The 27,701-nt window shown below is 44.2% G+C and overlaps 1 protein-coding gene across 2 annotated transcripts in view; it reads right to left on the bottom strand.

The window, feature by feature from the left end:
• Positions 1 to 27,701, bottom strand: part of INPP5K (inositol polyphosphate-5-phosphatase K) — an 89,411-nt gene that overhangs the window by 38,923 nt on the left and 22,787 nt on the right. For both annotated transcript variants that reach the window (XM_077294457.1, XM_077294456.1), the window contains exon 2: positions 18,051 to 18,120. In XM_077294457.1, the coding sequence (XP_077150572.1) occupies positions 18,051 to 18,112 (62 nt within the window). In that variant the 5' untranslated portion in view covers positions 18,113 to 18,120. The remainder of the gene's footprint in view (positions 1 to 18,050; positions 18,121 to 27,701) is intronic.

Below are 27,701 nucleotides of genomic sequence, written 5' to 3' on the forward strand. Positions count from 1 at the left end.
AATATATTGATTTAAATATTTCCAGGGGTGTCCGGAGGGTTAAGTCTAAGACGCCCTCCTCCTTTCACTGAGTACCGCGTTTTTGGGTTGTCCCAGCGGGGGACAGAGAGACCCAGTGGAATAAAACCGTAAGGCCGTCGGTATTATGCACAACTAGTAAGGATATTAAGCTCTAAAGGAGAATCCGTTTGTTTTTTTTGTGGAAGGAAAAGAAGTCTATGAAGTTGTGTGATGAATCTGATATTGTTTGCCCAAAGACGGGGAAAATATTCTCAATCATTGGTTTTTCTAAGGTGTTCTGGTATGTGAATTGTGCGATGAAGATTTTGTAGAAATTAAGTCTAAGAACTACTGTATTTCGTTTGTGTTTGTCTTTGAAATATCCGATGGGAGGGGTCGCGTAGCTGCGCTATTGCTTGTCTCTTTTCTCTGTGTAGAGGAATGCTGTGATCTCTCTTATCTCTGTGTCCTTGGAATGGAGAGAGCACATACTGTAACTGTGTTCTCTGTATTTTCTCTGGTAGATCTGTGTCTTGTTTAAAGCGACAACATTGTTTTTAAGTATAAAGAAATATTATAATCTGGAATTTGAAAGTGAAATATAGTGCCTGGTTTTATAAGGAAATTTGTATCAGTGTAATTGAAAGATTGGTAAAAGAGTTGAGTAAAGCAAGCAATTAAAAATTTGGGATGGGGGGGGGTCTCCCTGCTGGATAATATGGTCCCTCCCCAGGAAATTAAGCCTCTACTCCCGACTGTAAGCCCTATGCCCCTTAACCCCAAGGCACCAATATATCCTGGACTGCCGAGAAGTTCTATGGGCGTCTTATGGTAGTGTTTAAAGATTTGGGATTCTCATTGTATAATAAAGCCCATTCACACCTTTTTGTGGCAGCTTTAATGTCCGGCCTTAAATCTGAATTGAAAGAGGCAATAATGTCGGTCAGACCCAATATTGAGACTTCCACTCCGGATGATGCATTAAAAGTAATTAAAAGTTTTCAAAAGAATTTAGCACGTTCTGCATCAACAGGAAAATCAAGGGTTAAAACCAGCCACAGCAGTCTCTGCTCCAATTCCAGCCCCCACCCCAGGTACAGGCATGCAGCTAGCTCCTTATCAGTGGCCTGCCCAGCAGCAAACTCTAACTCCAGTCCTCCCACCTTATACGAATTCAGTCCCCTACTCAAATATTTCTTTTAACCCTATGTCTGGAGGTATCGCTCCCCAGCCCCGCAGCACCAGTTCTCGCTTGCAGTGTTGGCGCTGTGGCCGGCCCGGTCACTTTCAGAGAGATTGTCACACCCCTGCTGACAGATGCTACCCTCAAGTTCCCCCTTCCAGTCGCAACCTGAATACAGGGAATCCCAGAGGATACCCCAATTACAGACAGCCTCAATATCCTGATAATCGCCCATACTGAAGGGGTGGCCAACCAGAATCTGCTATCACAATGTCCTTCACCAAACCTGGGGCATGCTCATCTGTCACGTTTCCTGTTGGGGACACCCTTGTTAAGTTCATGGTAAACACTGGGGCGGCCAACTCTATAATCAGGTCATCAGATGTACCTACGGATATCCCTATTCAATTCTCAGACCAAGAGCATTTTTTAATCGGTGTAGATGGCAGACCCCCCAGCCCGGAAAGGCCCCTAGATCTCCTCTTCCCGTGAAACCTTCACACTTACAAGGCCAGACTCTCCAAGAACCTGAAGTTGGTTCCCCTGTCATTCACGCTACTACATCACACCTCAGGGCTCCCAGGTTCTTTTCTCAGTGAGGTATGGGGACATAATTACGGTACCCACCAGGTAGGAGCCATAGTGAACCCAGTCAACTCTACCCTGTCACATAGAGGTTGTTTGGCCCAACAGATAGCTAACAAGGGAGGCCCAGTCATAGCCCAAGAGTGTCAGGCCTACCTTGCCACTTATGGCCCCTTGCAACCAGGAGAAGCTATGGTCCACACGATGTACATAGTATCCTTAACCAAGTATAACCTAACCATATGTCCATGGCTGGACAGCTGCGACTTTAGTGTGCTATTCTCATGCCTACCAATGTGATTTTGAAAAGGTGCACTGTCCTGAACCCCGCTACCCTTCACCTAGTTCCTATGGATCCAAAGGGGGGAGGAGTAGGTGACATGAAAAAAGGACACTCTTTTTCTTTCTAGAATGGATCCAGAGGAACAAGATCAGGTTTCCAAACCACATGATTGTCTAGAATTGATGTCTCAGGAAACGGCTAGTCTCTAGTGTGCCTATTCTAATGCTGATTTTGAGCTTTTTGTAGATGGATCCCGTCACCAAGATGACCAAGGACGCTACTGTACCAGATGTGCTGTGGTCTCAGAACATGAGGTAATCAAGGCAGAGTCAATGCCAGCTCATATGTCTGCACAAGAAGCAGAGCAAACTAGCAGAAGGTAAGACTGTAAATATCTACACTGATTCCAGGTATGCTTTTGGCATTGCACACGGTTATGGGCCTATCTGGAGAGCCAGGGCTTTCCTGACAGCAAATGGCCACCCCTTTAAACATGCTGAGGCAGTCCAGCAACTTATGAATGCACTACAGCTCCCCACCCAAGCAGGCATCATAAAGGTAAAGGCACATACCAAAGGCACTGGTGGACGGACAAAGGGTAACGCACTGGTAGACCAGGCTGCCAAGAAAGCAGCAAGCACTCCTGTGGCCTCTAGAGTACATCACCTAGACACCCCACCATCTCCACTTGTGTTGAAAGACATCTTAGCCCGGTTACAAGAACAGGCAAGTAAGGAGGAGAAAAATAGGTGGCAAAAGATAGGGGCTTGCTCTGATACCGTCACTGGACTATGGGGAAGGGGTGAAAAGGTCTGCCTACCACAGGTACTGTACTCAATGATGGGACAGGTTCTGCACGGGAATGTGCACCACTCGAAGACGGCCGTGTGTGACACCCTACAGAAACAATGGATTGCCCCCCCCCCCCCGGATTTTCCACCTGCGCAGAAAGGCAGGTACAGAGCTGCATGATATGTGCCACACATAATCAGGGCAGGACAGTGAAAACCCCATCCAAACACGCTCCCCGGCCCTTTAACCCATTCCAGAGACTGCAGATTGATTATGTTTAGTTACCCAGGGTAGGGACGTATGAGTATGTGTTGGTCTGCATTGATTTATTTTCAGGTTGGCCAGAAGCCTACCCAGTTGCCAAAGCTACGGCTAAGACAACGGCGAAGAAACTGATGGCTGAGATCATATGCAGGTATGGAGTTCCTGAAGTCATTGAAAGCGATCAGGGTTCCCATTTTACTGGAGAGATCATGTCAGAGGTAATGGCAGCACTGGGGGTAAGTCAAGCATTGCATACTCCGTCCACAGAACAGTGGAAGAGTGGAGAGACTAAATGGAACTCTTAAGCTTAAAATCCAGAAGGCAATGACAGAGACTGGTAAACCATGGACAGAATGCCTTCCTCTAGCTTTGTTTTCAGTTAGATATACCCCAAACAGGAAGACAGGACTGTCACCGTATGAGATTCTGTTTGGCAGGAGCCCCAATTTTGAATGTTTCTTTCCACAACAGTTGCAACTCAAGTACCAGGACTTGACTAGCTATGTGCAGGCCTTACATAGACACCTTGCCAAAGTGCATTTAACCGTCTTCAGTTCTCTTCCAGACCCAGACAAGGTTTCTGGACACCATCCCTTTGTGCCAGGAGACCTGGTGTATGTGAAAAAGTTTGTGTGCAGAGATTGTCTCCAGCCAAGAATTGAAGGACCCCACACGGTGATTCTGGTCACCCCCACTGCAGTAAAACTTGAAGGAAAGAGCACCTGGATCCACGCCTCACACTGTAAAAGAGACTGTTGTTTTTGATCCTGGAACTGAGGGCTATCCTCGCCCCTACCTTTTCGGCCCCTATTGCAAAAATAAGAATTCTGGTCCCACTATTCTCTGGGTAACCCTGACAGCCCCGATGCTGCCTGGAATACGGGAGATGATTGGGGATATAAACCTAGTGAAGCCATGTTCCCAAGGATGGGACGGGTAGGAGTCTTCGTGAGAGAATGCATCTAACAGCCCTTCTGCAACCACTTAGGGGCTGTAAATGGGGTAAAAGTTGTCACCCCCTCCTCCTAAACCTTGAAAGCCCCCAATCTGCTGACCTGCAGACATTTGTACTGGGAAGGCATTATAATTATGTATTTAGTAGTGGATACCATGGGAATTTAGGCCATATACAGCTCCGGGATATTAGCTTCAGACCAACCAAAGCCCCTGTTACCAGTACACCTAAAACAAGCCCAGGTGAGCGGTTGCAAAATGTAGTTAATGAAGTGATCCCCATTCCAGGTCTCAGTTGGCAAGAAGTTTTCTCCATAGAAACACAAACAGCCCCAAGGAAAAACCTGTGGTTAGAATGGGTGAGATACAATGTAAGAGTCCAGAATATCTCTGTAGGATGTATTGCTTGTGCTGCTGCGAATACACATCTCTACACACATGCATTGCTTTTTCCTGATGACAACACCACCGCCTGTGTCATGAATTTGTTGAAAGGTTTGAAGTCCACTGATTGCCCAGATTATGTCCCACTAATTCATAAGGAACCTAAACTAAAGGTTCCAGGAGGAGTAACCGTATTAGCTGACAATTACACCTGCTATAATTCCCACGACACCACAGGTACACCAGTAGGGATCTTCAAGACAAGTTTCTGCAAAGAGAACAGTTCTCTAGATACTGATTTGCTAATTAAACATACACAATATATGTACACCAAAGATACCTGATGAACCTACCAGAAAGAGGAGAAGTTTTGATCAGCTCCACATGAGTTATGAAGAAGATCCACTAGTATATATTGATACCATTGGAGTGCCAAGGGGGGTGCCTGACCAGTTTAAAGCCCAGAACCAGATTTATGCTGGCTTTGCTTCTATAATCCCACAAGTGCAGATTAATAAAAATGTTGAATGGATCAAATATATATATTACAGTGAACAAAGATTTGTCAATTATAGCTGTGATGCCTTCCAGGGTATAGTTGAGGATTTGGGCCCTAACACTTGTATGACCCGTGCTGCAACCCGACCTAAGAGAATTACACTGAATCCTGTCCAGACAAGATCACATGCAGTGATATAAGAAGCTGACACAGGATTGTGGTTGGTGGATAGTGGGGACATTAACTTTTGGGAGTAGGCTGACAGTAATCCTTTTGGGAAGGAGCTGTAGACCAGCATGTCAGGTCGCCCCCCACCACCAGAGAACCAACCACATCAGGTAGGGCAAGACAGATACAGGAATATTATCCCTGGAGGCCCTCTGACTAGCTAGCTATGCAAAAACAATTGGCTGACCCTGAGAACCAACCTTTCTCATTTTACAAACAAATAATGACAATATGATAGATGTATAAGTACACCTGGGCAGGCCTAGGTAGTTAGTGAAAGCAATCCTGACTGGCACCTTCCTCAATCAAGAAGTAGACCCACCAGAGTACGATGGTACTGATCCAGGGGAGATCCCCAAGTATGTCCCCCTCAAGAGAGTAGACAGAACCCCCCATTCTCAGATGATGCTAAGAGATTTAGTTTAGGGACAGTGGGAGAACTCCATGTGAGGTTAGTGAAGGGTTCAGCTGCCTGGAGGCCTCTCGCTAGGGGAGAGTTTCTGAGGTGTCTGGATGAAGAAATCCACCTCCCCTTTTCCCATCACATGGACAGTCTCGAAGGATCTTTCTTTAAGGGAAAAACTTAGTGTTTAGGGGGGATTGTCAAGGTGAAAATATATTTTCTTATATACTTTTTGTACTGCTATATCTTATACTGTGAAATAATAAGATTTTTCCCTCGCTTGTAGATATTAATGAAACTGTATTTAAAATGGCTGGTAACATGGCACCAGTCATGTGAAGACCAGTACCCCTCGAGCTTAGAGCTTGGGATAGTATCTCTGATGCTGGACATTAATTAACAAAATTTATCTAGGGGGGAATGTGAAGGAACAAATTATGAAAGGTTCTCCATTTTGTGCTAGATTCTCCATTTTGTGTTTTTGACTCCATTTTCTTGTTGCTTAAAGATAAATTCTGTTATTTAATTAGGTAAAAGGTTACAGCTGCCATGAAGTAATTTTATCTTGTTGTTTATAAGCCTGGTATGCAACTAGGCTATGTTTCATAATTGGTATAAAGACCTTGAGTCTTCTGTCTCGAGCCAGATAATAGATTCGGGGGTGTATCACTATACAAGACTGAGGCATCTGTTAGAAAAACACATACTATGCCAAAAGACATGACCATATCTGTAGTTTCCATTTTTCCTGTATCCTCATGGGTTAAGTTTTTCCTGCATTCTTATAGGTTAAGAACTGTGAGCGTGTTCTTATGCTGATTGGTTGAAGTATAATTTCTATGACAATGAAAACTCATATACAAAATAAACGGGGGCCAGAGATCTGCTCGATCCCCCATACAGAGACACACGTCTCCGTCTGGTCATTTTCAGTTGCCGGCAACACCTTGTATATTAATTTGGAAATCACTGGGTTAACCGTGAAGGATCACTTTAGATCCTCCCTCAACAGTGTAGGTGAGCCCCCCAGCCGATGGGACTTGCGTCTGTGGTTACCACCTTTGACACTGGGATTACCCATGGTAGACCGCGGCCCAAATTGCTGTCTTTTGTCCACCAATCTAGAGAGAGAATTGTATTTAACGAGAAGGTGAACTGACTTTCTAAATTTCCCTTCAGGGAAATTTCTTCTGCTAATATCTGCCATTGCAGTTCCCTTGTATGTGACTGGGCCCATTGGACGGCAGAAATGCAGGCTGTCATGGACCCGAGGAGAGACATTGCTTCTCAAAGCGATATAGAGGGGAGATCTCTTGCCCTGGACACTAACCCCACCATCTTTTGGATCTTTTCCTGGGGTAGGCGACATTCCTGGGAGATGGAATCCAGCGTGGTTCCCAGGTACTCCTGAATCTGATTCGGTATTAGTCTGGACTTCTTCAGATTCAGGAGCCACCCCAAGCTTTCCAAAGAGTCCATAACTAACTCTAGTTGGTTTTTGCAATGTTGGGGAGAGTTGCCCATTATCAGGAAATCGTCCAGATAAGGGACGATTAGGGTGTTTTGTTTCCTCAGGTCTGCCATGACTTCCGCTATCAATTTGGTAAATACCCTTGGGGCTATTGCGAGACCGGATGGTAGGGCCGTAAACTGATAATGCTTTACCATCCCTCCTATTTCGATTGCCACCCTGAGGAATTTTTGGAAGTCTTTGTGAATGGGGACGTGGTAGTATGCGTCCTTTAAGTCGAGTACTACCATGAAACAATGCGGAAACAACATTTTGACTGCTGTCTTTATTGTTTCCATTTTGAAAGGTTCCACAATCAGGTGTTTGTTTAAGTTTTTTAAATTGATAATTGTCCTGAAAGACCCGTCTGGCTTTTTCCTGAGAAAAATCGGAGAGTAGAACCCTCTCCCTTTTTCCTGGAGGGGGACCTCCCGAAGAACCCCTTTGTTCAATAATGTTGTGACTTCCTGTTCCAGAGCTATCCGCTCCTGTGGAGAAGCTCTCTGAGATGTCACCAGGAAGGACGGCTGAGGGAAGGTAAGAAATTTTAATTTCAGTCCCGATTGTACCAAGTCCAGAATCCAGGCACTGCTGGTTATCTTTTCCCAGGCTGAGAGGAAGAGGGCCAAACTTCCTCCCACCTGGGGCAAAAGTTCATTGCGGGGGTTTTTTGGTATCGGTGGGGCTTTTGTTGAAAATAAACCCTTTATTTTTATTCTTTTTGTCTTCCCATCTGTCCTGTGTCCTAGGGGGCTTCCTACGGAAGAATTTTTTGCTCCGAAAAGGGCGTTTGTAAGATGGGTATTGCAGGACGCGAAAGGACTTCTTTTTGTCCCCTGCCTTTTCCAAAATATCATCCAGAGTAGAGCCGAAAAGAAATTCTCCCTCACAAGGAATATTACAAAGTTTTGTCTTTGTTTGGAGGTCTCCGGGCCAACATTTGAGCCAGAGGGCTCTTCTGGCTGCATTGGAGAATACAGCTGATCTGGCCGAAAGCCTGATGTAGTCTGCTGACGCATCGGCCAGAAAAGCGGCTGCCCCTTTCATTACTGGTAGAGTATTTAGTATACTGTCTCTGGATGCTTTAACCTTGAGCTGGGATTCCAGCTGGTCAAGCCACACCATAAGGGAGCGGGAAGTGCAAGCTGCGGCCACCGCTGGTTTTAGGCCCCCTCCTGCTGCTTCCCAGGAACTTTTTAAGAAAGCATCCGCTTTTTTATCCATGGGATCCTTCAAGACCCCCATGTCTTCAAAAGGTAGGGCAAACTTTTTTGACGCTTTAGCGATTGCTACGTCTAATTTGGGTGCTTTTTCCCAAAAGGAGCATTTAGGGTCTTCAAAAGGGTATTTCCTTTTGGGTGTAAGCAGGGCCTTTCTTAAAGGTTTTTTCCACTCTTTGTTTATTAAGGCTTGTATTTTATCATTAAGGGGAAACACCCTTCTTTTTTTCTGCTCCAGTCCACCGAACATGATATCTTGGACTGTTTTTTTAGTGTGGGATTCAGCAAGACCCATGGTACTTCTGACCGCTTTAATTAGGGAGTCCGTTTCTTCTAATGGGAAGCAACTATGACCTCCCTGAGAAGAGGATGATGAAGAATCGGAGGAATTTGAACTAATCTCCCCGCTATCCGAGTCACTAGAATCAGAGATAGGGGTTTTTTGTTTAATTTTTTTACGTATTTTACCCTCCTGGAGAGACTTAAAGGTATCTTCCACCTGAGTTTTAATTAGTGTTTTGAGTTCTGTGGCGAACCCCGGAAGCCCTTCACAGAGAGTCTCCTCCATACAGGATTTACATAATCTTTTTTCCCATGAGGCCGGTAAATCTTCTTTACAAAGTGCGCAGATCCTGTGTTTGGACTTCCCTGCGCTCTTCCTTCCCTAAAACAAGCAAGAGAAAGGTAGGCTCTATTAGCCGGAGCATTCACGGAGATCACTCACCACCTGGTGTACCCTCAGTACCGGCTGTGGATGGTCCGTATCAACTGTCTGGTGCTCCTTTGATCCGGATGCAGCACTAGAATTTTTGCTGTGCTGAGATCCAGACCGTGCTCCAGCTCCACGCCGCTGGACATGAGAGGTCCCTTGCCCCTGCTGTCGGCGTTTCTGCTGCTGCTGCGGTGCCTGCGTTTGTTGCGCTGGTGAGCCCTGCAATTCGGGGTCACTCATAGCTGCTGGGGAACGCTGGCTGTACTCCATTAGCGCAACTAGCCAGGGAGTCAGCTTTATTTAAATATTCCGATTTCCGCGCGCTCCCCGACACTTAGCAGTGCGCATGCGCGAATCCCAGCATGCCCCGCATTGTCCCAGCAAGCCCTGCGCCGCCCAGAATGCCCTGTACCGACAAGAAGTCATTGCGGCACCCGCGCGTGCGCATTACCAACCAGGAAGTCCGGCAACACGCCGCTGGTGTCTCCTGATGCGCCGTTCGAGCGCGCATTTGCCGCGCCGTGCTCCACCTATGGAGGGACCCCTCACAGTGGAATTCGCGCGGGTGTGCCATGTGGAATCCCCACCAAGTGAGGATTCCTCTAGGAGCCGCAGCGCTGCTGCTGCGGTCCCCCGCTCACCCTAGAGACCTACTGATCCCAGCGGTGGCGCTTCGGGTGGCCCAGCCTAGCCGAGGCAGGGAACCCCCGCTGCCTGAACTGGTCTGACTGGCCCCGGAATCCAACGACGATCTGAGGTAAGATCTGCTGCAGGTCCCGTCAAGGACAGGAAACCAAACTGATGCGGGAGAGAGGTACCGCCTTTTTATCTGTAGGTTTCCTGTCCTTGATGGGCGGATCCCCTCTCTCCGTGGTGCCGTCATGGGGGACAGAGAAAAAAAAACTGGGCAAAAATGACCTGCATGGCAGAGATCCATGACGAAAACCACTGCGGAGCAATAAGAACATAAAGGCGCCTCTCAGTTTTGCCAGAAAACATCTTGATGATCCCCAAGACTTTTGAGAAAATACTATGTGGACTGATGAGACAAAAGTTGAACTATTGGAAGGTGTATGTCCCATTACATCTGGAGTAGAAATAACAGAGCATTTCAAAAAAGGAACATCATACCAACAGTAAAATATGGTGGTGGTAGTGCGATGGTCTGGGGCTGTTTTGCTGCTTCAGGACCTGGAAGACTTGCTGTTATAAATGGAACCATAAATTCTGCTGTCTACAAAAAAAATCCTGAAGGAGAATGTCCGGCCATGTGTTTGTGACCTCAAGCTGAAGTGCACTTGGGTTATGCAGCAGGACAATGATACAGAACACACCAGCAAGTCCACCTCTGAATGGCTTAAGAAAAACAAATTTAAGACTTTGGAGTGGCCTAGTCAAAGCTCTGACCTTAATCTGATTGATGCTGTGGCATAACCTTTAGAAGGAGGTTCTTGTCCGGAAACTCTTCAATGTGGCTGAATTACAAAAATTCTACAAAGATGAGCGAGTCAAAATTCCTCCAGAGTGTTGTATAAGACTCATTGCCAGTTGTTGAAAACACTTGATTGCAGTTGTTGCTGCTAAGGGTGGCCCAACCAGTTATTAGGTTTAGGGGGAAATCACTTTTTCACACAGGACCTTGTTGGTTTGGATTTCTTTCTCCCTTAATAATAAAGACCTTCATTTATAAACTACATTTTGTGATTACTTGTGTTATCTTTTTAATATTTAAACTCGTTTCAAATCTCCAAACATTTCAGTCTGACAAACATGCAAAAGAAAATGAAATCAGAAAGGGGGATATACTTTTTCACACAACCGTATCTCATAAGAGCTGGAGGAATACAAAGACCATATTCATCAGCAGCAGGTACTGTGTATGGCAAATTGTCCCAGATTCCTCGTTAAACGCCAGCTAAACTCTGCCACTTGTAAGCCTCTCCTTGTGATCGCCCATCATTTGTTCCCTACATGAACTCACTAATAGGGAACTGAATAGGAATAGCACAAAGGCTGAGCCACTAATCATACGCCTCGGTTATTACACTTCTTACACAAAAATACATTCCACAGCGTTGTGCAGGTCATGCATGAGATCTATCATGTCCGGGTTATATCCACAGTGCTGGGAACTCACAAAACAACCAGCATTGTAGCTATACATTTGTCTGGCTAATTATATATCTCAAAGGAAACTATAACTGAAGATCAATGATCTCATCAGGTTTTCCAGGGGACAATAGATGTTACAAAGTATGAAACATATCCATCGCATTTTATACAGTTTTGTCCTTTCAGAATTCTCCTACTGCCCATGGAAACACATCAGTTAACTGTCCATATTACTTTAACCCTTAATAACCAGACCTAGAATTGGCCCAAATTGCTAAAGACACTAAAGAATATTGCAGAAAGCATTCCTCAAAAGAGAGTAAGCGGATATAACAAGAAAGGGAAGACCAACTCCATATTAATGTCAACGACTTGAGAAAGGGGAGCCATAAAAGCTCCTGAAGGTGTAATGAAGGGAACACAATACTTTCATCCATATAAGTGTACTTGTGACCCAGTTGTCTCTCACTATTCAGTCCATTACCATCTCTGTTTCATGTGACTCTCATGCCGAAACAAACGGCGTCTTCAAGTGTGGACCGACAGAAGTCACTTTTACTAGGAAAGTCACAGTCAATTTACGCAGCCTAGATTTTATATAGAATGTGCAAAAAATGTCATTAAATTTCATTCATAATGCAGCAGCTACTGGGTTTCACAAAAGTAAACCTGCAACTGTAAATTAAGTATTTGACTTAAGGGAAAGGACCCTAAGGGTTCACACGTCATGCTTTTTTTTTTTTTTTTTTGCTACGAAAAGCACAACATTTTACTGTCCAGGCAAAGTGAATACGTTTTCTGAAATCTCATGCACATGTTGCTTTTTTTTTTTTTCCTTTGCAGACTTGAAGCAGCGCTTTTACACCCTTTTTATACACTTTCTAATGAAAGAGGAAAAAAAAAAATATTAAAACCGGCAACAAAAACTCATGCAGCGTTGTTCCTGTCGAGAAACGTTTTTGAGTCAAAAATGTCTGCAGCAAGTACTTAATGTGTGCACATACCCCAACGTTGTATATTTGCGCTGCTAAATCTGTTGCAGAAAGCTCTGCAACTGCCCCATTCTTCTGTAACAACTCACTCAGATAAAGCATCTGCAACAAAAATCTGCAGTTTGTGAATATATACCCAAATGGCTAGGTCAATGTACATACAGGGGGGAAATAAGTATTTGATACACTGCCGATATAGCAAGTTTTACAACCTACAAAGAATGGAGAGGTCTGTCATTTTTATAGTAGGTACACTTCACCTGTGAGAGACAGATTCTAAAAATAAAAAAACAGAAAATCACATTGTATGACTTTTACATAAATGATTGACAGTCACCTTGTGTTTCTTACATTTTCTAATAATTGTGCCAACAGTTGTTGCCTTCTCACCAAGCTGCTTTTCTATTGTCCTGTAACCCATCCCAGTCTTGTGCAGGTCTACAATTTTGTCCCTGATGTGCTTAGACCGCTCTTTGGTCTTGGCCATGGTGGAGAGTTTGGAGAGTGACTGAGTCTGTGGACAGGTGTCTGTTATACAGGTAACAAGTTCAAACCGATGCAATTAATACAGGTAATGAGTGCAGAGTAGGAGGGATTCTTAAAGAAAAATGATTAGGTCTGTGAGAGCTGAAATTTTTGCTGGTTGGTAGGTGATTACATACCGTATTTTTCAGATTATAAGACACTTTTTTCCCCTCAAATTTGGGGGGAAAATGGGGGTGCATCTTATAGTATGGATATACCCCGCAGTGTGGCAAGATTCCCAGGGTCGCTGCTGGTAGAAGCAAGGGTGAAACGTTGCCACAGGCTGGGATGAGGGGGTGTTCAGATGTGTGGCGCGCCGCTGTGGGTGTTCAGTGCTGTGGGGGCTCTGCCGACATTTTGTGAAAGCCCAGAGCCCCCGAACTTACATCGTTTACTATGTGGTGGACTTCGGAAAAATGGCTGCCAGGGACGGCGCATATGCAGATAGAGATCTATCTCGGCACCAACACAAGGTATTAGTGTTCTCTTACTACCAAGCTAATTAGTGCATTTTTAACCTTACAAGTTCCTTTAGTAGTTCAATTACAAGTTACAGTGGGGCAAAAAAGTATTTAGTCAGTCAGCAATAGTGCAAGTTCCACCACTTAAAAAGATGAGAGGCGTCTGTAATTTACATCATAGGTAGACCTCAACTATGGGAGACAAACTGAGAAAAAAAAATCCAGAAAATCACATTGTCTGTTTTTTTATCATTTTATTTGCATTTTATGGTGGAAAATAAGTATTTGGTCAGAAACAAACAATCAAGATTTCTGGCTCTCACAGACCTGTAACTTCTTCTTTAAGAGTCTCCTCTTTCCTCCACTCATTACCTGTAGTAATGGCACCTGTTTAAACTTGTTATCAGTATAAAAAGACACCTGTGCACACCCTTAAACAGTCTGACTCCAAACTCCACTATGGTGAAGACCAAAGAGCTGTCAAAGGACACCAGAAACAAAATTGTAGCCCTGCACCAGGCTGGGAAGACTGAATCTGCAATAGCCAACCAGCTTGGAGTGAAGAAATCAACAGTGGGAGCAATAATTAGAAAATGGAAGACATACAAGACCACTGATAATCTCCCTCGATCTGGGGCTCCACGCAAAATCCCACCCCGTGGGGTCAGAATGATCACAAGAACGGTGAGCAAAAATCCCAGAACCACGCGGGGGGACCTAGTGAATGAACTGCAGAGAGCTGGGACCAATGTAACAAGGCCTACCATAAGTAACACACTACACCACCATGGACTCAGATCCTGCAGTGCCAGACGTGTCCCACTGCTTAAGCCAGTACATGTCCGGGCCCGTCTGAAGTTTGCTAGAGAGCATTTGGATGATCCAGAGGAGTTTTGGGAGAATGTCCTATGGTCTGATGAAACCAAACTGGAACTGTTTGGTAGAAACACAACTTGTCGTGTTTGGAGGAAAAAGAATACTGAGTTGCATCCATCAAACACCATACCTACTGTAAAGCATGATGGTGGAAACATCATGCTTTGGGGCTGTTTCTCTTCAAAGGGGCCAGGACGACTGATCCGGGTACATGAAAGAATGAATGGGGCCATGTATCGTGAGATTTTGAGTGCAAACCTCCTTCCATCAGCAAGGGCATTGAAGATGAAACGTGGCTGGGTCTTTCAACATGACAATGATCCAAAGCACACCAACAGGGCAACGAAGGAGTGGCTTCGTAAGAAGCATTTCAAGGTCCTGGAGTGGCCTAGCCAGTCTCCAGATCTCAACCCTATAGAAAACCTTTGGAGGGAGTTGAAAGTCCGTGTTGCCAAGCGAAAAGCCAAAAACATCACTGCTCTAGAGGAGATCTGCATGGAGGAATGGGCCAACATACCAACAACAGTGTGTGGCAACCTTGTGAAGACTTACAGAAAACGTTTGACCTCTGTCATTGCCAACAAAGGATATATTACAAAGTATTGAGATGAAATTTTGTTTCTGACCAAATACTTATTTTCCACCATAAAATGCAAATAAAATGATAAAAAAACAGGCAATGTGATTTTCTGGATTTTTTTTTCTCAGTTTGTCTCCCATAGTTGAGGTCTACCTATGATGTAAATTACAGACGCCTCTCATCTTTTTAAGTGGTGGAACTTGCACTATTGCTGACTGACTAAATACTTTTTTGCCCCACTGTATATGTTAAGTCGTTAGTTAGGGATTAGTTGCCTTTTGGCAAATTGTTGATTTGAGATCTCCATCTGCGCATGCGCCGCCCCTGGCAGCCATTTTTCCCGGAGTCCACCGCATAATAAGCCATGTAAGTGTGGGGGCTCTGGGCTTTCACAAAATGTCGGCAGAGCCTCCGCTTGTGTCACCATCATTAGAGACCCAAAACAGTTTAATTTTTTGGTAGACAGAGCTGTGTTAGGGGAATATTTTTAGCACCCTGAGCTGATGTTTTCATTGATATAATTTTTGGGTAGATGCATTGCCTTTGCTTGCTTCCCATTGCATTTTTTCAGCTATTGGGGTGGCTGAAAAACAGCAATTCTGGCCATTTTTTTTTTTTTCATTACGTCGTTTACTGATTGGGTTATCTAATTTTATATTTTCATAGATCAGACATCTATGTACATCGTGATCCCATGTGTATTTTTTAAAACGCTTTTATTTTTAATATGGGAAAAGAAAAAGGGAGGAGGGGTTCAGATTTATTTATTTTTACTGTATTTTGTAGTCTGCTTAGGGGACTTGCACAGGTTCAGTTGCAGTCACAGCATGTCATATGTCGGTAAGGAGTGACAAAAGGGAGACGGTGTTCTACACCTATATTGTACATTCTCATTATGCCTTTCACATTATGCAATGCACCAACTGTGTTCCTGCTTTTCGATAATAAAATAATTTGTGATGACCTGTATCAGTATGCCTTTGTCCGGATAACATCCTAATCTTTTTAGAAACCAATACTCACGCCACACTGATGTTAACAAGCCATTCTTCCTAGAAGTGGATACCTCTATTGTCTTAGGTGAAGCAGTCATTTCACAAAATTCTTCAGTCTAAAAATTCTCCCTGCGGTTTCTTCTCCAAAATATTCTTTCCACCAGGTCTGTGGATCCAGGCAGATGTCCATGAAGGCCATATGTCCTGACACACTAGCAGTGAGATGAGTTTTGGTGCACGTTCTGACATATGATGTCAACCAAATACTGAACTTTAAGAAGGTTCATGGGAATCTCTTCTACTTGATAGACTGGAAACAGTACATCCCGAAGACAGATAAGAGAAATGCTGAGTCTCTTAAAAGTATATTAATGTTCCAATTTTGCTCAGGATAGTTCATGCTTAAAATGGAAAGGTGTACTGTTACCCGCCTGCTGTTCTAACACAAGTACCAGGCTTGGTTCCTTTCCAATAGATGCTGTCCTTTCCAGATGTCCATGCCGGATTTCTATGATAACCCAATAAACAGACTGCGGTACAGGCTTGAACAAGCTTCCGACTTGCAGACAGGTCCTGGGTGTGGGTGATCTCTGTGCAGACATGCACTTCCATAGATTGAGCAGGAGAGCAGAGACATTGACCGACGATTAGGGAAACAAACCTCCGACAATGTATCGGGGGAAAGCATCTGGGGACCTCCCCCTATCCGTGCTACCTGCTTGGCTTGCCCATCCACATGCCCTGTCCTCTTAGATTGAGCTGATACAAGTGAGACCATTAAGTGGACCAGCTCCACTGCACTGTTGCCTCCGGTCCGTGCTGCTCGCTCCGCCCTAGCTTAGAGAACCCACCTCTCCAGGTGAGATCATAACATGTATACAATATGGTGAGTGAGTAATACTTGTAATATATTAATTTTGATCAAATATTTTGTTATGCTAAAAGTACAACCATTTCAAAGGAGGATATTTTGAGTTTTAGAATGCTTCAAAATCTAACAATTTTTAGTACAAATGATAAAAATAATGTATAACATACAATAGACATTAAAGAACATAACAAACAGCAAATTGGCTGATGACTACATCAGGTGCCAAAGGTCGACAGATCTAAATTGAAATATCAGAAACTGGGAACAATCACAATAAGGTGCCTGCTGCATATATAAAAAAAATAAGCATGAATTTCACACTAAGGGTATGTTTCCACGTTCAGGAAACGCTGCGTTTTTGACGCTGCGTTTTTCCGCAGCGTCAAAAACGCAGCGTCCAGATGTTACAGCATAGTGGATAGGATTTCATGAAATCCAGACTCCACTATGCGTTAAAAAACGCATGCGTTTTTGCCGCGAAAACGCATGCGTGGTGCGTTTTTTCGAAACGCAGCATGTTGCTACTATGAGCAAAACACGCAGGTACACCGCAGGTGACCTGCCAGTGACCTCAGGTGCAGTTTTGGTCAGGATTTTACCTGCATAAAATCCTGACCAAAGCCTGAAGCAAAACTGAACGTGGAAACATACCCTAAGGCTGGGGTCACACTTGCGAGAAACTCGCACGATTTTCTCGACTCAATACCCGGCACTGCCGCCGGCACTCGGACCGGAGCGCTCAGCTGCATAAAAATACAAGAGGCCGAACACTCCGGTGCCGAGTGCCGGCGGAAGTGCCGGGTATTGATGCGAGACTCGTGCGAGTTTTTGCAAGTGTGACGCCGGCCTAATGGTAACACTGCGTCACAAAAAGCACCAAAAAGGTATCTACAGTATGTATAAAGCACAGACATAATAATGATCCCACAAGGGGTAATGCTGAGTAAATACCAATACATTACTTACAGAGTGCTACTTAGGCTGGGTTCCCATTAGCATATGGCATCTGATGATTCTCTCATGTGAGAGCATCAGATGTGATATGCTAAGGACCCTCGGCTCCATCTCTGCTGTGACCGTGACCCGATTGTCAGTGCTCCGATCCTCTCACATGAGAGAATCGCAGCACTGCTGTGGAGGAGACGGAGAAAGTCATTTCTCCATCTCCTCTGCTGCCGGCGGGTTTCGCACTGCACTCGGGTGATATCTGAGTGCAGCGCGATGTTTCACACACACCCATAGAATTATAAGGGGGCGCGCGATCCGATTCTCGGGTGCTATTGCAGCATGCTGCGATTGTTTTCGCATGCCGAATCGGTAGATGTGAGCTGCACCATACAGAAACATTAGGGCAAGTGCAATCCAATTTTTTATAGGATTGCTCTCGACTAAATGGATCTCAAGTGGGAATGAGCCCTTATAGTAAAAGTCAAAGTCCCAGAACATACCAATGACAAAAGCAGGCACTGGAGACTAAGTCAGCCCAAAAGAGAAGACCCCCTTTGAAAGAACTTTCCCACGTTATGTCCAAGATTTTTTTTTGTGTGTGTGTAAAAATCAGTTCTATTATTACAGCAAGTGAATTTAAAAAAAAAAAAAATCAAATAAAAGCCATACTCACTTTAAATGCAGCTTATTAGGATCTATCGTTAGTGATTCAAGGCACAGACTGTCAGGATCCATTTCTGATCCTAAAAGATAGCAGAAAAACAAATATAATTCTAGTTCCATTTTGCGGTGTTTATATTTAGGCCCAGAACATTAAGGGGGTTATTCTGAGATTATAAATTAAAGATGGCTGTCCGGCTGTGTGAAAATATTTTTGAAACAAATTGAATACAGATTAAAATGGAGACTCCACAATACTTCCCATGGGAGTGTCACAATAAGTATGCTAAAAATCCAGTTCATATGACGGGGGCCGCTTCTGCATCATGGACATGTATTTCTGCAATCAGAAATGACTGCAAGAAATCTGCCGCATGTGAATAACCCTTAACCACCCTTCACCAGCCTGCAGTTAATGCATCCCATTATTTAAGGTTCGCATACAAGAGATTTGTTACGCAGATTTTCTTGGTTAGAGGATTAGACGGATTAAAGTTGTATGTAAAGATTTCTTTCTTGATGAACAGTTCAATTCTCCTCGCATAAATCATGCGGGATCAGGAGTAAGTGGCTTACAGTCTAGCATGCTCCGGGCAAGCTGTCACACAGAGGAATAAGGAAAACACTACATAACCAGTGAATCTGCTGTCACGTGATTCCGAGGTAATGCCGACAATCACAATATCAAGGCTTATACATCCCAATATTTAATATACATGTTCTTACACCAACAAGCAAGATGTAAATACCAAGGTACAAGCACATCAGTTGTCCTGGGACCTCGGCACAAGTGAGAACCAAGGCCTCATGCACAAGATCGACCAAGCTGTAATCCAGCACACCCACAGAAGTCTATGGAGCCCCACTTTATCCCCGGATGTATCAAATTACATATTTCCTCTTGAATTCAGTGTGAATCCATCAGCAAAAAATTGTGGCATTTGCTAATAATGCAGTTGGATATGATGGCCATATACACTTGCAAGCACAAAACAGACCTTGTGCGCTTCAGGACAGTTCTGTTGATCAGGCTCCGCCACGGTTGTTGCATAGTTTTAAAGGTTAAAGGTAGACAGAAGTCCATCGAGCTCAACCTACAGCGGCATGTAAAAGTTTGCACAACCCTGGTCAAAATTACGGTTATTGTGAACATGACCAAATGAGAAGACAACAATGTGCCAGGGAACAATGTATACCAAATGCTTTAAGAAAACATTAATTTTATGTGATTATATTACAGTTGATATATATTATCCTACTTAGATTTAGCATTTAATATATTGACACAAACTGTTGATACATATACGTGATTTGATTAGCTCCTTTCTGCAATTTTTTAAAAACTTTTACATGCCACTGTATGTCACGCTCACGTCCTGACTGGTGGGTGTGAGCTCGGGGGGCCCTGACTGGTGGGCGTGAGCTTGGGGGTTTTGTGGCCCCACTGTGCCACGAACCAGACTACCCTGGAAGGAACAACCACGGGAAGGGCAGCATCCAATAAAGGAAAACATCCAATACAGGAAAACCACCTATGCCAAGCATGGTATCCATCCACAGACAGCTGTTTCGGGGTGTTTGCCCCTCATCGTGATGAGGGGCAAACACCCCGAAACAGCTGTCTGTGGATGGATACCATGCTTGGCATAGGTGGTTTTCCTGTATTGGATGTTTTCCTTTATTGGATGCTGCCCTTCCCGTGGTTGTTCCTTCCCGGGGAAAGGTCTGGCTATTCACTGCTTGCGTTGAGAAACACGTGATGGTGTCTCCGCAGCTATCCTACGTGCGTTTGCATATTTCCCATAAGGGATGGGGCAGTGTTCTGGATCACTGCGTTGAGAAACACGTGATGGTGTCTCCGCGGTGTTGGATGTTTTGGTCTCCCCGAGGCCAATCATCTGTGCCTTTACATACCCTGGAAGGGGCGTGACTATGACAGCTGCCTTGGTCTTCACTGGAGCCTCTGATGAGGAGGTCAGGCTTGTGCGGCAGGCAGCTGCCAGGTGCTACTCCAGGGTGGTGTCTGGCTGTGGCTGCTGATCCCACTTGGAAAACAGAAACACCAGGATTGGTGCGGGCATCAGGTAGGACTGGCAGAAGAGCACGGATGAAACTCAGACGAGTAGGCTGGCACGGCTGAGACACAGCTGGCAGAGACACAGGGCTGGCAGGCACGCACAGACACAGGGCTGGCAGGCACGGCAGAGACACAGGGCTGGCAGGCACGGCAGAGACACAGGGCATGTTGGTGTGGTGTATGAAGGAACAGGTAAGGACCTGTTCACACAGGAGGTGCAGGTACGGATATGATGTATGAAGGAACAGGTAGGGACCTGTTCACACAGGAGGTGAAGGTAAGGAAACAAGCAGGAAGGAATGACGTACAGTATGAAGGAACAGGTTGGGACCTGTTCACACAGGAGGAGAACCGCAAGGGTGCGGATGGGAGCGGTAGAGCAGCAAGAGATAGCGCAGCAACAGAAGCTAAGCAGAGCGGAACCGCAAGGAATGCGGAGAGGAGCTGCAGCAAGAGATTACTGCAGCAACAGGAGAGGAGCAGAGTATAATGGAGCAGAACCGCAGGAGTGCGGAGCAGAGGTAAAAGCTGCAAGAGAGACAAGGGTAGAACCACAAAGTGCAGAGCCAAGAGCGGAGTGAAGGCACAGAGTGCAGAGCCAAGAGCAGAGTGAAGGCACAGAGTGCAGAGCCAAGTGCGAAGCAAAGGCACAGAGCCAAGAGCAAAGCAAGGTCGCAGAGCGCAGAGCAGAGAGCAGAGCAGAGAGGCACTGCAGGGAAAGAAACCACAGACAAGGAAACAGAGATAGGACAAAGTTCAGACAAGGTAATGGAACAAGACAAGGTACAAGAACAAAGACACAGGGACCAGGATATACAGCCTCCTGGAGGGCAGACAAACAAGATACAAGGCAAAGCAAGGAGAACAGCCTTCAGAGAAGGCAAGACACAGAGCAAGGCCTGGCAGCTCAGAAGCAAAACACAAACTGAGTTAACACATTGCACAGGCCCAGTCCACTGGGTGGAGCTGCACTAAATACTGGAGGCCTCTTGGTAATTGGTCAGGAACAGATTAGACAGGTGCACCTGATTCCTAAAAGAACCAGAGAGTTCAGGTGCTGTCCCCCTATGCACACAGCCAGGAAGCATGCAGAGAGCAGAGGCACAGAATATGGAGCTGGCAAGAAACAGTAACCACAACATGACCTGGAGCAGTGGGCAAGATAGTGTGAGAGATGAGAGGCCATGCCGTGATGCCAGCAGAGTTGTTACACTGTATAAGCTATATTTACATTGCATTGGGTGCACAGTACTATATGGCACAAGTATATTTGAGCTATACAGGTGCTTCTCACTAAAGTAGATTATCAAAAAGTTAATTTATTTCAGTTATTTAATACAAAAAGTGAAACTCATATTATATAGAGTCATTACAAACAGAGTGATCTAAGTAAAGTGATTATTTCTGTTAATGTTGATAATTATGGCTAACAGCCAATGAAAACCCAAAAGTCATTATCTCAGTAAATTAGAATACGGTAATTAACAAAAAACACCTGCAAAGGCTTCCTAAGTATCTAAAAAGGTACCATAGCCTGTTTCAGTAGGCTCCACAATCTTGGGGAAGACTGCTGACTTGACAGATGTCCAGAAGGCAGTCACTGACACACTCCACTAGGAGGGTAAGCCACAAAAGGTCATTGCTAAAGAAGCTGGCTGTTCACAGTGCTGTATCCAAGCATATTAATGGAAAGTTGAGTGGAAGGAAAAAGTGTGGTAGAAAAAGGTGCACAGCCAACCGGGATAACCGCAGTCTTGAAAGGATTGTTAAAAAAGGGTCATTCAACAATTTTCGCGAGATTCACAAGGAGTAGACTGCTGCTGGAGTCATTGCTTAAAGAACCACCACACACAGACGTATCCAGGACATAGACTATAAGTATCGCATTCCTTGGGTCAAGCCATTCATGACCAAAAGACAACGCCAGAAGCGTCTTACCTGGGCCAAGGAGAAAAAGAACTGGACTGTTGCTCAGTGGGCCAAGGAGTTGTTTTCAGATGAAAGTAAATTTTGCATTTCATTTGGAAATCAAGGTCCCAGAGTCTGGAGGAAGAGTGGAGACTGGAGAGGCTACAATCCAAGGTGATTGAGGTCTAGTGTGAAGTTTCCACAATCAGTGATGGTTTCGGGAGCCATGTCATCTGCTGGTGTAGGTCTACTGTGTTTAATCAAGACCAAAGTCAGCGCAGCCATCTAGCAGGAAATTACCAATACCTGGTTTTAAAACAACAGTATCACTGTGCTTGATTGGCCAGCAAACTCACCTGACCTTAGCCCCATAGAGAATCTATGGGATATTGTCAAGAGGAAGATGAGAGACACCAGATCAAACAATGCAGACAAGCTGAAGGCTGCTATCAAAGCAACCTGGGCTTCCATAATGCCTCAGCAATGCAATCATTTTTCAAGCTGGTGTTATAAAGTATTCGAATTTACTGAGATAATGATTTTTGGGTTTTCACTGGCTGTAAGCCAAAATCATCAACACTAGCATAAACAAACACTTAAAATAGATCACTGTTTGTAATGACTCTACACTGCGTGCAGAATTATTAGGCAAGTTGTATTTTTGATCACATGATACTTTTTATACATGTAGTCCTACTCCAAGCTGTTCAGGCTTGAGAGCCAACTACCAATTAAGTAAATCAGGCAATTTGCGTCTCTGTAATGAGGAGGGGTGTTGTCTAATGACATCAACACCCTGTATAAGGTTTGCTTAATTATTAGGCAACTTCCTTTCCTTTCCTTTGGCAAAATGGGTCAGAAGAGAGATTTGAGTCCAAAGTCCAAAATTGTGAGATGTCTTGCAGAGGGATGCAGCAGTCTTGAAATTGCCAAACTTTTGAAGCTTGATCACCGAACAATCAAGCTTTTCATGGCCAATAACCAACAGGGTCGCAAGAAGCGTGTTGGGCAAAAAAGGAGCAAAATAACTGCCCATGAATTGAGGAAAATCAAGCGTGAAACTGCCAAGATGCCATTTGCCACCAGTTTTGCCATATTTCAGAGCTGCAACGTTACTGGAGTATCAAAAAGCACGAGGTGTGCGATACTCAGGGACATGGCCAAGGTAAGGAAGGCTGAAAAACGACCACATTTGAACAAGAAACATAAAACATCAAGACTGGGCCAAGAAATATCTTAAGACTGACTTTTCAAACGTTTTACGGACTGATGAAACGAGAGTGACTCTTGATGGACCAGATGGATGGGCCAGAGTCTGGATCAGTAAAGGACAGAGAGCTCCACTCCGACTCAGACGCCAGCAAGGTGGAGGTGGGGTACTGGTATGGGCTGGTATCATCAAAGATGAACTTGTGGGACCTTTTCGGGTTGAGGATGGAGTGAAGATCAACTCCCAGACCTACTGCCAGTTTCTGGAAGACAACTTCTTGCAGCGGTACAGGAAGAAGTCGGTATCGTTCAAGAAAAACATGATTTTCATGCAGGACAATGCTCCATCACATGCCTCCAACTACTCCACAGCGTGACTGGCCAGTAAAGGTCTCAAAGAAGAAAAAATCATGGCATGGCCTCATTGTTCACCTGATCTGAACCCCATAGAGAACCTGTGGTCCCTCATAAAATGTGAGATCTACAGGGAGGGAAAACAGTACACCTCTTGGAACAGTGTCTGGGAGGCTGTGGTGGCTGGTGCACGCAATGTTGGTCGTAAACAGATCAAGCAACTGACAGAATCTATGGATGGAAGGCTGCTGAGTTTCAACATAAAGAAAGGTGGCTATATTGGTCACTAATTTTGGGGGGATTTTGTCTTTGCATGTCAGAAATGTTTATTTCTATATTTTGTGCAGTTATATTGGTTTACCTGGTGAAAATAAACAAGTGAGATGTTAATATATTTGGTTTTTATTAAGTTGCCTCATAATTCTGCACAGTAATAGTTACCTGCACAAACAGATATCCTCCTAAGATAACCAAATCTAAAAAAAAAAAAAAACACTACAACTTCCAAAAATATTAAGTTTTGATATTTACGAGTCTTTTGGGTTGATTGAGAACATTATTGTTGATCAATAATAAAAATAATCCTCTAAAATACAACTTGCCTAATAATTCTACACGCAGTGTATAAAATATATCAGTTTCAATTTTTCTAAAGAAAGAACTAAAATAAATTAACTTTCTGATATTCTAATTTAATGAGAAGCACCTGTATATATAGATCTAATATATAAAGGTGTGTGTGCATTGTAGCTACAGCCACAAAATTTTGCAGAGTCACACATCTGGACCCCGAGAGCGTCATACGCTATGTTGGGAGGTGAAATTTTAACCCCGCGCGTTCCAATTCACCAAACAATTTTGCCCCTATCTACATAATGAGGAAAAATTGAAAGGAAAAGTGTTGGAGGCAAATTGACAACTGCCAGATGTGAACAAGGGGAACTTAAAGAGTGACAGCGATGGCGCCAAAGAGTATATACCATACAGATGCTAAGGTGGGGCTCCGACATGGGATACTCACCACACACGGGGGTATGAACACACACACAAAACGCGCCACACACTACTACATGCTTGAACACATATACCACCCTCAGCACACATTTCACCACACATACACCAACCTCGCCACATAAAAGTCGAAACACAAAAGTCACCGCTCAAAACTCGCCACGCGCAAAATTAGCCATATGCAAAACTAGGCTCACGCAAAACTCGCCACACGTGCAAAACTCCCTCATGGAAAACTCGCACACGGAAAAATTGCCATATGCACAAAAGTTGCAACACATGGAAAAGTTGCCTCACACAAAACTTGCACATACTCAAAATGCACCACACATAAAACTCGCCACGTGCAAAACTCGCCATGCGTAAAACTTGCTGCACCCAACTTGCTACACTAACCTGTCACATGCAACTCGACACACAAAAAGTTGCTACACGCATGTTGCCACACAAAGCTCATCTCACAAAAGTCGCTACATGCATGTCGCCACACGCAACTCAACACACACAACTTGACACATGAAACTCGCCCTAAAACACACACAAGTCTGGTATTATCCTTCAAAAATAAAAATCTGATTAATAACATATCTCCCTTCCCGCACTTTACCAGAGACTGTGTCACACTATGTACAGTCATGGCCAAAAGTTTTGAGAATGACACCAAAATTATATTTTCACATGATCTGCTGCCCTCTGGTTTTTATTAGTGTTTGTCTGATGTTTATATCACATACAGAAATATAATTGCAATCATATTATGAGTACCAATAGGTTATATTGACAGTTAGAATGAGTTAATGCAGCAAGTCAATGTTTGCAGTGTTGACCCTTCTTCTTCAAGACCTCTGCGATTCTCCCTGGCATGCTCTCAATCAACTTCTGGACCAAATCCTGACTGATAGCAGTCCATTCTTGCATAATCAATGCTTGCATTTTGCCAGAATTTGTTGTTTTTTGTTTGTCCACCCGTCTCTTGATGATTGACCACAAGTTCTCAATGGGATTAAGATCTGAGGAGTTTCCAGGCCATGGACCCAAAATCTCTATGTTTTGTTCCATGAGCCATTTAGTTATCCCCTTTGCTTTATGGCAAGGTGCTCCATCATGCTGGAAAAGGCATTGTTGGGCGCCAAACTGCTCTTGGACGGTTGGGAGAAGTTGCTCTTGGAGGACATTCTGGTACCATTCTTTATTCATGGCTGTGTTTTTAGGCAAGACTGAGTGAGCCGATTCCCTTGGCTGAGAAGCAATCCCACACATGAATGGTTTCAGGATGCTTTACAGTTGGCATGAGACAAGACTGGTGGTAGCGCTCACCTCTTCTTCTCCGAATAAGCTGTTTTCCAGATGTCCCAAACAATCGAAAAGGGGATTCATCAGAGAAAATGACTTTGCCCCAGTCCTCAGCAGTCTACTCCCTGTACCTTTTGCAGAATATCAGTCGGTCCCTGATGTTTTTTCTGGAGAGCAGTGGCTTCTTTGCTGCCCTCCTTGAAACCAGGCCTTGCTCAAAGTGTCTCCGCCTCACAGTGCGTGCAGAAGCACTCACACCAGCCTGCTGCCATTCCTGAGCAAGCTCGGCACTGCTGGGAGTCCGATCCCGCAGCTGAAACAGTTTTAAGATACGGTCCTGGCACTTGCTGGTCTTTCTTGGGCGCCTTGGAGCCTTTTTGACAACAATGGAAGCTCTCTCCTTGAAGTTCTTGATGATGCGATAGATTGTTGACTGAGGTGCAATCTTTGTAGCTGCGATACTCTTCCCTGTTAGGCCATTTTTGTGCAGTGCAATGATGGCTGCACGTGTTTCTTTAGAGATAACCATGGTTAACTGAAGAGAAACAATGATACCAAGCACCAGCCTCCTTTTACAGTGTCCAGTGATGTCATTCTTACTTAATCATGACTGATTGATCGCCAGCCCTGTCCTCATCAACACCCACACCTGTGTTAATGGATCAATCACTAAAACGATGTTAGCTGCTTCTTTTAAGGCAGGACTGCAATGATGTTGAAATGGGTTTTGGGGGTTAAAGTTCATTTTCTGGGCAAATATTGACTTTGCAAGTACAGTAATTGCTGTTAAGCTGATCACTCTGACATTCAGGAGTATATGCAAATTGCCATTAGAAAAAATGAAGCAGTAGACTTTGGAAAGATTAATATTTGTCTCATTCTCAAAATTTTTGTCCATGACTGTAGACGTAAACAGAGACTATGACGGGTTTTGTGGTCAATGTACAGACCGCGAAATACTGACTGATGGTGGGTCTCCTGATCTGAACTCTACAGCCCCGTACAAGGCGCAAAACACCTGCCTAAGGCAACTCATTGTGCCATGGTTATGGTGTACATTAGGGTTTTAGCTCGGATCAAGACTATGATTTGGGATGTCTATCTGCAAATTTGTTATGCTACAATATTACCTAAAGGCTTTGGATTAATAAAATGCAGAGCAAATTAGAAAAACTATTAGCAGATTTGGCTTTCAGTATCATATCTATACCGATGACTCCCAGTTATACATACTCCTAATATCACCCCGGCTGTACCACAAAATCCCAGAAATTGTCTGCCCGCTGTCTGTAGCATCACGTCTTCCCTCTATCTGAAACAGATTTCCAAACTGGACTTCTGGTATTTCCTCCCTTTACTAATCGGTCTGTGTGGCACTACTATAACTCCCATTCAGCACGCCCGCTGTCTTGGCGGGTTATTTTAGACTTAGAACTTACCCAGTCACTCACTCATGTCACTTTCACCTAAAAACCATCTCCAGAATCCACGCTTTTCTTAAATTTGAAGCTACAAAAACTCTTAGTTCCCAATCCATCATTGCATTTCTGCTATTCTTTTGGGCATGAAAACCTCTCAATTCATGACTTTTTGATTTGTGACAAATTAGTCACACAGTTTAGCTAGCTTTCTGATTTTTACTTCAATGCGACTCTTCCAGATGCTTTAGACAGATTCATTAAAGGCGACTTAAAAAATAAAAACGTTTTGATGCAACTCTACCCCGTACCCTCAGCAGTGATTTTATGTAAGTCAATTATTTTGGCACATTATTTTGAAAAATGTGTGACTTTGATGTGGGCTCCGGCATGT

Source organism: Ranitomeya variabilis, chromosome 3 (assembly GCF_051348905.1).
Source record: "Ranitomeya variabilis isolate aRanVar5 chromosome 3, aRanVar5.hap1, whole genome shotgun sequence".
In the NCBI taxonomy this organism is placed as follows: domain Eukaryota; kingdom Metazoa; phylum Chordata; class Amphibia; order Anura; family Dendrobatidae; genus Ranitomeya; species Ranitomeya variabilis.